This window comes from Nicotiana sylvestris, chromosome 4, assembly GCF_000393655.2.
Source record: "Nicotiana sylvestris chromosome 4, ASM39365v2, whole genome shotgun sequence".
NCBI classification, from domain to species: domain Eukaryota; kingdom Viridiplantae; phylum Streptophyta; class Magnoliopsida; order Solanales; family Solanaceae; genus Nicotiana; species Nicotiana sylvestris.
This window is the reverse complement of record NC_091060.1, coordinates 92,385,348-92,400,676: the sequence shown is the minus strand read 5'-3', so window position 1 is coordinate 92,400,676 and position 15,329 is coordinate 92,385,348. Positions and strand designations below refer to the sequence as shown.

General features: G+C 40.1%; 1 protein-coding gene across 1 annotated transcript; it reads right to left on the bottom strand.

Moving 5' to 3' along the window:
- Positions 1 to 14,549: 14,549 nt before the first annotated feature.
- LOC104228280 (protein TRACHEARY ELEMENT DIFFERENTIATION-RELATED 7-like) lies at positions 14,550 to 15,080 on the bottom strand. The gene has a single exon (XM_009780723.2). The coding sequence runs from the start codon at positions 15,078 to 15,080 to the stop codon at positions 14,550 to 14,552; it is 531 nt and encodes a 176-aa protein (XP_009779025.1).
- Between the last annotated feature and the right edge of the window lie 249 nt (positions 15,081 to 15,329).

The window sequence follows — 15,329 nt, the reverse complement described above, 5'->3', positions numbered from 1 at the left end:
GAGTGTGTGAATACTTTATATGGGATGCGCTCTTACTCTTATGAACCTAGGAAACTATCTTTGGAACTTGAGAATCCGAAGACTCCACCAACATGCAGTCGTTGCCTCCACCAAAGCAGGTTGAATCCGAAGACTCCACCAAAGAAACTATCTTTGGAGTTGAAGTCGTTGCCTCCACACCTCAGGTATGAGTTCCTAGGCCCTAGTTCTACTTTTCCAGTTATTCTTTCCTCTTGTCTTAATAACATGCAGGTTAATGCCACATTGGCGGTGCTTCAAAAGCGGAAAAAGGCAATTGGATGGACTCTAGCTGATATTCGGGGGATAAGCCCCGCATTCTGTATGCACAAGATTATTCTGGAAGATTATGCAAAGTCTTCCTTGGAACATCAAAGCAGGTTGAACGAAGCAATGCAAGAAGTTGTGAAAAAGGAGGTGATCAAGTGGTTGGATGCCAGGGTTATGTACCCCATTTCTGATAGCTCTTGGACTTCGTCGGTGCAATGTGTACCGAAGAAGGGTGGCATGACTGTGGTTGCAAAGTCACAAAATGAGTTGATTCCTACCAGAACCATCACTGGTTGAAGGGTATACATGGACTACCACAAGTTGAATAAAGTGACCCGCAAGGATCACTTTTCATTGCCTTTTCTTGACCAGATGTTAGACCGATTTGTTGGGCGTGCCTTTTACCGTTTCTTGGATGGGTATTCTAGGTACAACCAAATCTTGATTGCTCCGGAAGATCAGGAGAAGACCACATTCACTTGTCCATATGGCACCTTTGCTTTTTCTTGGATGCCTTTTGGGTTGTGTAATGCACCGGCTACATTTCAGTGGTGTATGATGGCCATTTTCACTGATATGGTGGAAGATATTTTAGAGGTGTTCATGGACGACTTCAGTGTTGTGGGTGATTCATTTGATGAGTGTTTGAAAAATCTTGATAGAGTTTTGGCCCGTTGTGATGAAACTAATCTTGTTCGTAATTGGGAGAAATGCCACTTCATGGTGGAAGAGGGCATAGTTCTTGGGCATAAAATTTCAAAGCACGGTATTGAGGTAGACAAAGCAAAAATTGATGTGATTTTAAGGCTCCCTCCCTACCTCTGTCAAGGGAGTTAGAGGTTTTCTTGGGCATGCGGGGTTCTATCGGAGATTTATCAAAGACTTTTCGAAGGTAGTGAACCCCTTGTGCAAGTTATTGGAAAAGGATGCCAAGTTTGTGTTCGATGAGAGATGTATGCAAGCCTTTGAACTTCTCAAGCATAAGTTGACCACCACTCCTATCATTACTGCACCTAATTGGAGCTTGCCCTTTGAGCTAATGTGTGATGTGAGCGATGTTGCGGTTGGGACGGTTTTGGGTCAAAGAGTAAACAAAATGTTTCACCCGGTGTACTATGCGAGCAAGACAATGAATGACACTCAAGTGAACTACACAGTGACCGAGAAAGAACTTTTGGCTATTGTGTTCGCAATGGAGAAATTTTGGTCATATCTTATGGGTGCCAAGGTCATAGTCCATACCGATCATTCCACACTCTGGTACTTGATGACGAAGAAGGATTCCAAAGCTAGACTGATGTTATGGGTCTTGTTACTTCAAGAGTTTGATTTTGAGATTGTGGACTGGAAGGGTAGTGAAAACCAAGTGGCGGACCACTTGTCCCGCTTGGAGGAGGAGGGGAGGCCTCATGATAGCCTAGAGATCAATGACTCATTTCCCGACGAACAACTCCTTTCGGTGTCGGCGAATGGTATGCCATGGTTTGTGGACATTGCTAATTTCCTTATGACTGGTATAATCCTGTGTGAGATCTCTTCTAACCAAAGGAAGAAGCTCAAACGGGATAGTTTGGATTTCTATTGGGATGAACCGTACTTGTTCAAGATTTGCGCGGATGGTATGATCCGAAGGTGTGCCCCGGAGGAAGAGCAATTGAGTATCTTGGAGGCTTGTCATTCCTCTCCCTATGATGTCCATCATAGCGGGGCGAGGACGACTTCCAAAGTTCTTAGTTGTGGGTTTTATTGGCCAACTTTATACAAAGATTCAAGTGAACTTGTGAAGAGGTGTGACGAATGTCAAAGAGTGGGTGGAATTTCGAAGAAAGATGAGATGCCTCTCAATACCATTCTTAAGGTTGATATTTTTGATGTATAGGGCATTGATTTTATGGGCCCGTTTGTTAGCTCGTGTGGGAACACATACATTCTTGTGGCGATTGACTATGTTTCAAAGTGGGTTGAAGCCGTGGCTTAACCCAACAATGAGTCCCAGAGTGTTGTTGCATTTCTCAAAAAGAGTATTTTTACAAGGTTTGGCACTCCTCGTGCAACCATAAGTGATGAAGGGTCTCATTTTTGCATAAAGCTTTTGACACTTTGCTTGCAAAGTATGGTGTCAACCACAAAGTTTCTATTCCCTATCATCCTCAAGAAAGTGGCCAAGTTGAAGTTTCAAACAGGGAAATCAAGAGTATATTGTCAAAGACGATCAATGCAAATAGAATCGATTGGTCAAAGAAGTTGGATGGTGCTCTATGGGCTTATAGGACTTCTTAAAGACTCGATTGGTATGTCTTCGTATCTGTTGGTTTTTGGGAAAGCTTGCCATCTACCGGTTGAGTTAGAGCACAAGGCCATGTGGGCTTTGAGGAAATTAAATCTTGAATGGGATGTGGCAGCAAATCTTCGTGTGGAGCAACTTAATGAACTTGATGAATTCTGATTTCATGCCTACTCCAGTTCGTCCTTGTACAAGGACAAGATGAAGTACCTTCATGATAAATATGCTCGTGGCAAGGAGTTCAAAGTTGGTGACTTGGTTCTCTTATTCAACTCTCGGTTACGTTTGTTTCCGAAAAAGCTTAAGTCAAAATGGAGTGGACCTTTTGAAGTGGTGTTTGTGACCCAGTTTGGTGCACTTGATTTGAAGAGCAAAAATGGGGAAGTTTTCAGAGTGAATGGGCACAGGGTCAAGCACTACTTGGGAAAAATTGATGAAAGCCACGTGGTGGAACTTCTTCATCTCAAATGATTTGATGGTAACCTGCGTCGTGTCGCGACGTTAAATCAGGCGCTTCTTGGGAGGCAACCTATGTATTTTTCTTCTTATTTTTCTTTGAATTTCATTGTAGTGTAGGATTTATTTTTGGACTGACTGGTTGTGAGATGATATAGGATTGTGTTGAAGCAATGCAGGAAAAAAGTTGGAAAAATGACCACTCTCTGAAGTTGTCAATGCGGACCGCACTGCCATTTTGTGCGGCCGCAAAGACCTCAGTGCAGAGGCAAGAAATCAATGAGGACCGCACTAGTGATTTAAAAAAGTTGGGGTTCTCTGAAGTTTACCACCGTGGCCGCATTGCATTTTTGCGGTCCGCGGTGGTCCACTGCGGCCGCATTGCATTTTATGCGGACCGCAGTGGTTGACTTGTCTGAGCCCTATGGTTTTGAGAAATGCGGACCGCGGTGCCATTTTGTGCGGTCCGCGGTGGGTAGGTAAGCTGGACTCCAGGACCTTTTTCTATAAATAGGACTTGAGGTCCTCCCTTTTGAACTTTTCACTCTCAAAACACAAAAATACACTGTTCATTTCTTTAATCTGCACAAAATTAACTGCTCAAGTTCATTACTCAGCAATTCATCTCATCTCTGGTAACATTAACTTCTTCTTAGTTGTTTAGTTTATGTATTTTTTTTGAATTTTTATTAGTTCTTCTTCTTCCCTTCCCATTTCCCTTCGATTTTGTAGCTTAGGGTAGTTAAAATACTGTGTTAATTAGGATTAGGTAGTTAAAAGACTGAACCAACACTTAGGGACTCTTCAATAGGTGAAAAAGTGGACTAAAATTGAACAAATCATGAACCTTAGGTTGGTGCTGCTACTGGGTACTCAGTGCGGACCGTGGTGGAATTTGTGCGGTCCGCGGTGCCTCTGTGCGGCCTGCAATGCCATTTAGTGCGGACAGCGGTGAACTATGTTCTGCATTCTAATAAGTGAGGACTGCGGCCGCATTGCATTTTGTTTGGTCCGCGGTGCCTCAATGCGGACCACATTGGCATTTTGTTTGGTCCGCGGTGCATAGTTTCAGAGAGTGAGTAGTCTGAACCCCACCTCTGTGTGGACCGCAATGGATTTTGTGCGGTCCGCAATGGCCTCTTTGCAGCCGCACTGCATTTTGTACGGTCCTCACTTTGTAAGTTTAAAATTGTCTGCAACATTTTTTCTGCAATTGTGTATTGCATTGTTTTTCTGGATACTAACAAAGTCTGAATGAATGTTGTTTGCAGACAATGGTAAAATCAAGAGGTAAAGGTGCTAAAAACCAAGAAGAGGAGAGTCCTCCCAGGGTGGGAAACAAAAGATGATAAAGTTTACCCACAAGCCCGTCAAAACATAAAAAACATAAGGAAGATTTTAAAAGCTGCAAACAGGGCCATTGACTAGTCAGGGAGTGAGTATGAGCCCTCCCAGGATATATCATCAGACTTCGTGCCAGAGTACATTCCTGACTGGCCGGAGAGAAACAGGTTAAGAGATACACCTCCACTTTCCCCCACTGCCCAAGCTTCAGTGTGCGTATCTTCTGAGTCATCTGAGGGCTCAGCTGCCGGTAGAGAAAATGAATACTCCACCTCTCCTACAGCTTCATTATCCAGAGAGGATGCAGTAGCAGAAGAAGGGGAAGAAGCAGAAGGGGGTGAGCCTCAAGTTGGTGGGGTTGTGCGGACTAGGAACCCGGAGGCATGGGAGGAACGGTTCGTCAGTGAGATAGCCTACCACAAACTCAGAGAGTGGTGGCCAGAAAAGAGGTTAATATTTGAGAGAAAAATTCTCACCCGGGATATTTTGCCTCACAATCCCAATATGTTGAGGCAATTCAGAGAAAGAGCTGGATGGGACTACTTCATAGGGCAAGTGGATGACGCCAATGAGCACTTGGTGAAAGAATTTTACACCAACGTGTCCCACATCAAAAAGGGTACCACGGTTACCAAAGTGCAGAATCTGAAAGTGAAGTTTGATGGCAAGACTATTAATGACTATTTGGGATTCATGAAGGAGGATGAGTCCATGTAATTGGATAAAATGAAGTTGGGCGAAGAAGCTCGTCCGTGGTTGACGGAGTACTTGGCAATCCCAGGTACCACCCCCGAGTGATTGACTGCGGGGGTGAAGATACTGAGGAGGATATTGAACTTCGAGGCGAAGGGGTGGGAGACATTTGTGTGCAGAAAGCTAGATCCTACCACCCATGACAACTCACTCCTAATTCACCAGGTGATCTTAGTAGCATCCATCATGGCGGGGTACCCGATCAATGTCGGGAATGTGATGTCCCGGGTCATTACACGGGTAGTGAATGAGTGTGACAGGTCTTACCCATTCCCCAACTTCCTAACCATGTACCTGAAGGACCAAAATATGGAGAAGCGCAGATTTGACGTGAAAGTGAAGGCAAAGACACATATCTCGTGGTATAGCCTACAGGGTAATGACAACCCTAAGGGCAAGCACTTCAAGGGGAAATCCACTACTTCAACTGGATAGTCTAAAGAGCCAGTAGTGGTAGTGACTACTCCACAACCTCCCTCCACTTCAGCAGAGCTAGAGATACCCTCCACCACTGCCTATCCATTTACTGCCTACCATTTGAGCTAGGCCCTCACTAGCATCAACAACTAGATGCAGACAGCTACTTCTAAGCTGTCTGTATTATCTACTACTATGGCAGCTCAGTCAGCTCCTCCTCATCCATAGGTCCCACAGTCCATTGAGGACACTCTCAAGGATCTTCTAGACAACCAGAAGAAGATCCTTGAGAACCAGAAATTGCTCACGAACGTTGTTGATTCACACAGAAAGGATCTCAAGGAGATTTCTAGGGAGGCAAAGAAGATGAGGAAGACTAGGGCTTCCAAAGAGTCCGTGAAAGAGTTACGGGTCGAGGTGGAGATATTGAAGGCAGATCACCTGCCTTTGGATTTGCTACTACATGACCCTGTGCCACCAGCCCATCCCCAGCCAGAGCAGTCTGAGAGGCCTCCTAAGAGGAAGAGGGTGATCCCCCAGTCAGATGATGCAGTTATCCAGTTAGCGGACCCACTGGAGACTTCCTCCAGTCATCCACAGGATGCAGCCCAGGTCCCAGCAGCATAGCCACAGGTCACAGGGAGCCAGTCTCAGGTTCCCAAGCATATATAGGATCCAGGGACCACTCAGGATCCCATGCTGACGGACGGCCCATAGGGAGTTTCTGTATCCTCTTTCCTCTATTTTTGGTGCTTATTTTGCTTAGTTGGCATTGAGGACAATGTCAGCTTTCATTTGAGTAGGTAGGCCCTACTTGGATTTGGATAACTGTATATATGAATGATTTCTTTCTTTCTTTTATCTTTGATATGTATATAATTTCAGCATTTCATTACATTTTTCGTACTTTTTACCTTGGGTCTGTATATATAAGTTACGTTTCATTGCATATATTCATCTCCTCTATTGTATATTCGATTAAATCCCCTCTTTTACATATTCATTCTACTTTCCGCATTTTTCCTTTTCTTAGCTTCTTATTTTATACTCGTAGCTTCTTGTTTTGAGTTTTTGCAATAAACCTTTGGTTTTCTTAATGCCACGGTTCTTTCCAAAGGTGCAATTTGTGTGAACCGGGTGGCTCTTCTCAATGATAGATGGCATGTCAACCGGGTGGCTCTTTTCAGCTTGAACACTTCCATAGCCTACCAATGATAAAATCCCTAGTCAATCCTTTTGAGTCTTAGACCTTTTTCCTTCAAGAACCATGATACAAGCCTTTACACTTTCTAAAAGATACCCTCTCTTGGAACTCGATCTTTCCTTAGCGCATGGCAAAAGTATAAGTTTGGGGAGAGAGATGAGGATTTCAACAAAGTGGTAAAAAGGTACAAAATGAAGAAAAAGAAAGGCAATAAAAAAGAAAGAAAAGCAAAAAGACAAAAAGAATGTTCAAAGTAGAAATAAGTGAAGGGATTCAATAAAAGCAAAGAATAGAAGGAGTGGAAAGTTGAGAAAGGAGAAAAGATTTGAAATGAACAACAGTGTGTCTCTCTAACCCCTTAGAAAGAAGTGAAATGACTTTTAAAAAAAGGCAAGTGAATGTACGCCAAAATGAAGCAAAAGAAGTGTTAAAGGGAAGATGGAACCTACTTAGACCAAACATTTCCTACCCTGAACCAAAAGCCTTTACTATGTCTCTACAAAAGCCCTATATGATCTTGAGTTGAATGAAACTTTCATTACTGGTGACTTACATAAGGGGCAAGCATATGGTACTTAGAGCCGGACTTGTGACTTTTCCTTGAGAGAGATGAGTGTAGTTCTATTAACCTCGTTTTGAGTGCCACTATCCTAAAAGTGAAGTTTGCTTAGGGAGAGCTGAAGATGTGTGAGTTTGGGTTCCACAATGACCAAAGTAATAGAAATAGTTTTTTTGATGTGTTGAGTCAACTCTTGATGCTCTTGTATCATACTAAATCCTGATGTTTAAAAGAGTGAATGTTGTTAATGGTTCATTTAAATTGAGGGAAATTGTTAGTCCCAATTGATGCTAGATGAGGTCACTTTAGGACAGCTGAATTTTCTTGGATTTTCTTTTAAGGGGTGGGTCTTATTTTGTTTGCTTGAGGACAAGCAAAAGCTTAATTTTGGGGGAGTTGATAACTAGGGATAATGATGCATTTTACACTCCTTCTTGCTTAAGTTTTGATTAGAAATGTGCACAAAATAATCCCAAAGGCTCACAAGTTGTGCTTGATTGCAGGTTTGATCAACAAGGTGACAAGGTGTCAAAAACCAGCTCAAAAAGGAGTGAAACTTGCACAAGTACCAAGACAATATCAAGCTCCGTCAAACAGGGTCAGTGCGGCCGCACACCATTCTGTGCGGTCCGCAAAGATGAAGTTCAGAGAGGATGCTTTTCCGCAAAGGGTTTTGTGCAGTCCGCATTGGGTTCATTGCGGCCGCACTCAATTTCGTGCGGTTCGTAGAGCCAAGTTTAAGAGAGGTGGCATTTTGGAGGAACTAGCTAATACGGTCCGCGGTCCTTTTTGTGCGGACCGCAATAGGAGCCACCGCGGCCGCACTTGATTTTGTGTGGTCCGCAAAATCCAAGTTCAGAGAGCAGATTAATCAAACCAAGAGCCTTAGTGTGGCCACACTCGATTTTGTGCGGTTTGCACTAGCCCCGCATGGGTATTTTTGTCCTGAATTTTTAGCCTAGTATAAATAGTTTCTTTTCCCATTTTTAGGTCATCAGATAGATTTTGGGACAGAGCTGCGCTCGTGACTTCTTCTCTTTTACCATTTTGAGTAATTTTAGCTTAGTTTCAACATTGAATCTTCAAGTTTTATTTAGTAATTAATTATTATGGGCTTATTTTCATTTATTTCTTTGTTTTCTTCTCCAATTATGAGTAGCTAGACCCATTAGCTAGGGTTGTAGCTCAACCCTAGTATGGGTAATTGATGGGTCTTGTGTTTTGATGCTTCATTGTCTATGGGTGTTTGATATTTGGACTAATTTAGGGTTTTAATATTGAATTAGTGGTTGCAAACACTAGTTTATGCCTAGTAGACTTTGGCTCTTCTTGAGAAAGAGTGCTTAAGTCCATGAAATTAGTCCAACAAGGAATTGAGGCGTATTCAAGAGATTGATAGACCCAATTAAAGGGTTAAACCTAGAGATAGTAATACCCAACTTGAACCTTGATTGCTTGCACAAATTTGCATACCCAATTGGTCTTGAGAAAGTCAATTCAGGCAAAATCACTCGAACAACTAAGAGGTATAGAGTGAGTAGAATCGTGCAATGGTTATATCATACTCCCCAAATATGACAATCTAGCTTTAGACTCAAGAATTCGTCAATTGACCACCTAGGAGAAAGTCACTACCCTAGTGCCTTTTATCTATTTGATCAACTCTCAATAGTTTAATATTAGCTTTACTTAGCCTAATTTAGCATTGTAGCATTATAAAATTAGAATTAATAGCAAAACCAAAAATGTTCAGAAATGCAATTAGGAACAAATACACAACTCTCATTTAGATAGGAACTCAACTCCAATATCTAGCTCCCTGTAGAAATCGATCCCGACCTTCTCAGGTAAAAGCTGATTCGACCTCTCTTGCTACTTAATAGTAGTACAGGGTTGACCTCGATCAGGCCCAGACGAAATACTCTTTCCTGTGTGAAATAGGACTTTGGCTCTGTAAAATTTGTACAGGCGCGTCTCACCCTCCGCCACGCTAGTGGAGATTCTCAACAACCATTCATTTTTCTTGTCATGCCAGTTTTTACACTGCTGCGCCCCATGTGGCGTGGTAGTGTGAATTTGCAACAATGCGAAATATACAAGTTGTAGCTCTTTCAAATAGCTTTCCAACGATATATTGTGGAGCGCAAACGGAGTTCTGAGCAAAACGTTATGTGCATTTTACTAGACAATGCGTCGTATGCCCGCTCGATTCTTTATTTCATTCTTAACTATCATCCGTTGATCCCCGAACGCGACCTCGACTTAATTCCTTGGGATTTTACTCTGACATCAAAACTCAAAATCACTTAAATTCATTCCATAATGCCTACATAGATCAAAATCACTCCTACAAGGCATAAAATACATATTTAGTGCAAAACACTAGCGATTAAAGCTCAAACTCAATTAAAGTGCAGTAAATTAGAGTGTAATAAGCGACTAAAATATACAATTATAGCCTATCATCAACACCCCACACTTAAACCATTGCTCGTCCTCGAGCAATCAAACTAGTCTTTAAATAGACACGACCTTTTTAAACAATTCGCATAACTCATCACACCAAGAATATTTAAAATAGACTAAGCACAAGAGTGTAACATCTTCACCTCAAGATTTGACTTACAAGTACCACACATTACTCGCAACTCACCCAGTTACTCTAACGTAGAGGTCACTGAAATTACCTTTCCTATCAAGTGCCCTCACACAACAAAAGAAAGTAGTTCCACATAATAAAATTTAAGAACACTTAGGAACCCAAGATAGAAAGAATTCACTCACTCTCAGAAATAACATTCATATGCCACAAAAGATGCACCATAGGCTTGCCCGTAGTGTAATACTCTACTAATCGAGCTTATACAGTCTAGGATCAAGTAGGACTTTATTTGGTAATGTAGGCTGAAGGACGGGTAGGATACATTTAGATATAATAGTGACTACACCTCCATAAGCACTTTAATACATACACTTTAACATTTAAAACCCCACTTATGTCAAACCAAAACTCCACATTCACATCAATGTATATTACCCCATACTTCTTTAAGCACAATTACATCAAGAGTCACCACTTATCAAGGAATATTTTTCACGGCAATATAACTATATTTTATTTTTTATTTTTATTTTTTCAAGTGGCTCTTACTTTTTTCAAAACAGTGTACATTTCTCCTTATTTCATTAGTTCTACCCAAAAGTCAAACCAACCACCCCACACTTTAACTTTTACAAAGTTCATAATAATTCAAGTGCTCATGAGAGGTGAAAAGGTTCAAATACATGGATAATTCAAACAAATGGGTAAGGCTTGTAATGTGGTTGCCAAAGAAACAGGATTACAGGCTCAAAGGGCTTAATTATGATACATAACAATTAGGCGGATAAAATATATATATTCGGCTTAACAAAGTACGCATATATCACTTCCAAAACTGAACAAAACTACTATTTTGCTTTGCAAACACACTGGGCAAGTTCTAGACATCAAATGCAATGCACAGAATAACACAAAACCTTACACACATATGGCACATAACTCACTCAAGATTGGACTCATCAAGACACTCTAGTCAAAGAAGTTAAGCAAAGTTAAGATCATTCGATTTAAGGTACTTATACAAGAGTCAAAAACTGAGCATAAGTGTCACAACCAAAGTACTCACTATTCTCAAGGCATGACAAAGTTAGAAGATATTGTTTTTCAATTCTCAGCACAAGTTTTCCTAGTTCTAAAAAAATAACTAACTACACCTGGTTCAAACAAAACCATTGGAAAAGAACCGCGGCACAAAGAAAAACCAAGGGGGAATTACTACACTAGCTACAAAGAAAATCTTTTTGTCCTTTTCCTTTAGACTTAAATCCCTCAAGAAACCTGTCGAATGAGATCCAACGTCTGGAAAAGTCCAATTTTTCTATATATATTTTGTTGACAAAAAACTACTACACTAAGAACGAGTACTACAACTAAGCTAAGATAGCACAAAATCTCACACAAACAATCTCTTCGCCCCACACTTAAAATTGTGCAATGTCCTCAATGCATACTATAAATAACAAGAGGGTAAAAAAGACTCCCTGGTGAGCCAAAGGCCGAAGTATTAGCAGCTCATGGGATACTCAGACTTCTCCCGAGTATGATCCTTTGTGCGAGTACCTCACACTCAGTTTCAACCACCTGCTCGATTTTTTACATGCCTATTGCCTTTGAATCCATATTCCTACTCCTACAAAACACAAAAATAATACTACAAAAGAAATAACACAATAAAAAAATAACTAAAAGTAAAAAATAAAAAATAAAATTGGGTTTCCTCCCAACAAGCGCTTGATTTAACGTCGCGGCACGACGTCATCACTTTCACCACTTTTCCTTCCACTTTGAGGATATGAATTGCGCCCCCAATTTTGCATCAATTTTTCTGTTACGTTTCTGGCACGGTGGTGTAAAAATAAAGGAACTAAGTAAATAATATCGCATCTTGCACTTCTTGGCCCTTAAGTGAGGAATGTCGTTTTGTCTCCTTGGCATCACAAATTTCAGAATGTAAGGGTCTTGTTCCTCATCTACATCTCTCCAAAGGTTCGATCTCCATGTCTTCATCCAAACATAATGTAGAAAAATGTGTAGATGAGGACCAACACGCACCAACTCTAAAACTGCATCATTTTTTACATCCTCAGTAATACATACTCCCTCAACCTCGGCATCATCAACAAAAACATGGTCTAGTGATTGATATTCTGGTTTTAGCTCCTCAATTTGGCCTAGAAGATCTTTTTCAACTTCACACAACTCATCACTAAATTGTTGGGCGTTACACGCATCAATCTTTGCACTCAAATTTGCATCCAAATTGCGAATAGCACTGCAAAATTAGTCGATCTCTTGTCCCAATTCAACTCTTCCTTCTATAAATTGTTGCATCTCATTCGTAATTTTTGCATGGAAACCTCCATATTCATCTACTAATCTCCCGTGCATATCAAGAATGCGAACATCGTATTCTACATCATCCAATTCGTTACTCTTGTCAAACTCACAAGAATTATTAGAATCAAGAGGGGATTGGAGTAGGATAACAACACTTAGGACAATTATTCCAATTTTCATCACAAATAGTACAGGATGGAGATGGTGCATACAACTCGGTACTAGGAATATTTTTACAAGATTGCCACAAGTGGGATCCTTTTTAATATGAACAAGGATCACAAAAACAAGAATACTTACTATCCCACCACTTTTTGTTCAAAGATGCCATAAAGAAAATTATAATACTAACTACACTAAACTAAAATTTAAAACTTAAATAGATAAAAAATAAAAATCTAATCTAGTAAAATAGTTAATTTCTAAGTCCTCGGCAATGGCGCCAAAAACTTGTTGCTCCCAAACGCACACACAAGTATACGTAGTCGACAAGTAATATAGGATTGTAAGTCCAGATATCGTACCCATAGAGACTTGTAATTAACTATCAACTAAATTAAACCAAACAATTAATCTATTCAAGCGAATCCTAATGTATAATATTTAATTAAAATTAATCTAAAGTAACAAATTAAGAGATTAAAGAAAACAACGACAAACGTAAAGCCGAATTCTATGTGAGTGAATATTCTAGAGCTATGGGTTAGCTAACAATCCCGTTGAGTTTTCCACTTAAATCGTCTAATTAATTTATCTGGTTTATTGATTGACAGAGTTAATATTGGTCGTAGCCTTCTCCCGAAGTACAACTCGCCTATTCAAGCTAATCAAACGCCTATATTACTATGGAATTAGAATTAACAAGAACACATTAATAATTCATGTATAGTAACCAAGCAAGGCGATTAGGTATATTCCTATCCTAACCACAAATCCCCACCCCCCTCCCAGAGTTAAGATCTTGCTCTACTCAATCTTATATGCAATCTTGAATTCTCTCTCCCTAGTTCAATCATAGATTCGTAGATAGTATTCAATTGGTGATCAAGCAATCAAATAATTAAGCGCAAGATTAAATAAATAAACCAATATAATAAAATAATAAGAACAATTCAAGCTTCAAACCACAACGTTCATGTAGCACCCAAAGTTCTAACTAATAAACTATGAGATTAAAAGAAGAGAAGAGAAGAAAAACTAGTTAGAAGCCTCCTCCAAAGCGTGGTGTGTTCTCCTTTGGTCTAAAATATGTCCAAAATATTCTCCCTAGGTCTAAGATGTGTCAAAAGTCCTCAAAATAGCGTTTTTATATGTATTTATACCAAGTAGGGTTGGGCTCAGACGAAACACCTTTTACTGTGCGAAATAGGACTCTGGCTCTGTAAAATTTGTACAGGCGTGCCGCACCCTGCGCCGCGCTAGTGGAGGTTCTCAGTTGCCTTGCATTTTTCTTGTCAGGCCAGTTTTTACACTGATGCGCCGCGCCTTGCGGCGCCCCATGAGGCGCGGTAGTGAGAATTTGCGAAAATGCAAAACATAAAAGTTGTAGCCCTTTCAAATAGATTTCCAACGATATATTGTGCAGCTCAAACGGAGTTCTAAGCAAAAAGTTATGTGCATTTTACTAGACAATGCATTGTATGCCTGCTCGATTCTTCGTTTCGTTCTTAACTATCATCTGTTGATCCCCGAACACGGCCCCGGCTTAATTCCTTGGGCTTTTACTCAGATTTCAAAGCTCCAAATCACTTGAATTCATTCCATAATGCCTACATAGATCGGAATCACTCCTCAAGGCATAAAACACATATTTAATGCAAAACACTAGCGATTAAAACTCAAACTCAATTAAAGTGCAGTAAATTAGAGTGTAATAAGTGACTATATTATAGCTTATCATCAACAATTTGAAAAATAGGGTGCAACCTACTATAACCGGTTATAGTAGAAACTTATTTTGAAATTGTTTAACTAAGCTTATATGCTGATCAATACTAGCTTATAAACACTTTTTGGCTTATCTATACATTTACCAACACAAAGTGCCACAAGTCATAGTAATTTGAAATATCAAATCTTAACGTAATAATATGTTCCAAGTAGCAACAAAATTCGTAGAAAATAAAACAATTTAATTGGCATAACAAAGAAAGTGTTGACTGTACTTAGTACTTCTGATAGAATGATCAACCATTAGCCTCTAATAAGGCAATTGAAACATTAAAAGAAAGAAGAGCAGCTTTTTTGTACAGTGGTTACTCTCATACTTTCAATTTATTTTAAAATGTAATTCGTGACTTGATGCTCATGTTTGGCCGTGACCATGTCCAGAAGAAGAAGTTGAAGAGTAGTGTACATGTCCAGCTTCAAGAGCAGAAGGTGTAATTTCTGAAGTTTTATTAGCATGAAACTTATGTGCTTCTTCTAACTCTTTCTTTGTCCTTATAATATCATCTTTTTCATGGAAATCTTCTTCTACAGAGAGTACCACAGTCTCAGGTTTCCCATGGGGTCCTTGAACAATAGCTTCCTTAATTCTCAAATGCTCATCAATATGCTTCACTTCTTTCTCTTCAACTACTGTTGTCTTCTTCTTTTTCTTCAAGTAGCAGCAGAAAGAAAGTATTGCTAGGCCAAGTAAAATGCAACCGAACGTCGAGAAAACGAATATTATTATGATATAACTGTAAGGGGGTGGTGGTGGTGGTGGAACAAATGGTGGAGGATGAGGATGAGGACGAGGCGGAGGAGGAGGAGGGTGGGGTTTTGGTGGTGGAGAGATGGGATGAGGAGGAGGGAAATGTGGAAATGGGAAGTTATTCACATTGTTAGCCATAGTTATGTATAATCTTGGAAAGTTGATATAAGAATTTTGGTGCAAATTCTTGAATCCTTTTGATGTTGTGATGAAGAGAAGTACTAGAACTTTTCTTATTTATAAGTATGGAGTTTTAATTTATTTTTTTTTTTCTGTCTCTCTTGGTTCTTTTTGTTCTCTTTTTAATGTAGGGAATGCTTCCAAGTAAACAGAGACTTGGCTCTCATGTGAAGATATTAGGAAGGCTTAATATTTATGTTTTGATTG

Excerpts from the sequence above, each read along its gene's own strand:
- LOC104228280 (XM_009780723.2), bottom strand. The coding sequence starts at position 15,080 with ATGGCTAACAATGTGAATAACTTCCCATTTCCACATTTCCCTCCTCCT.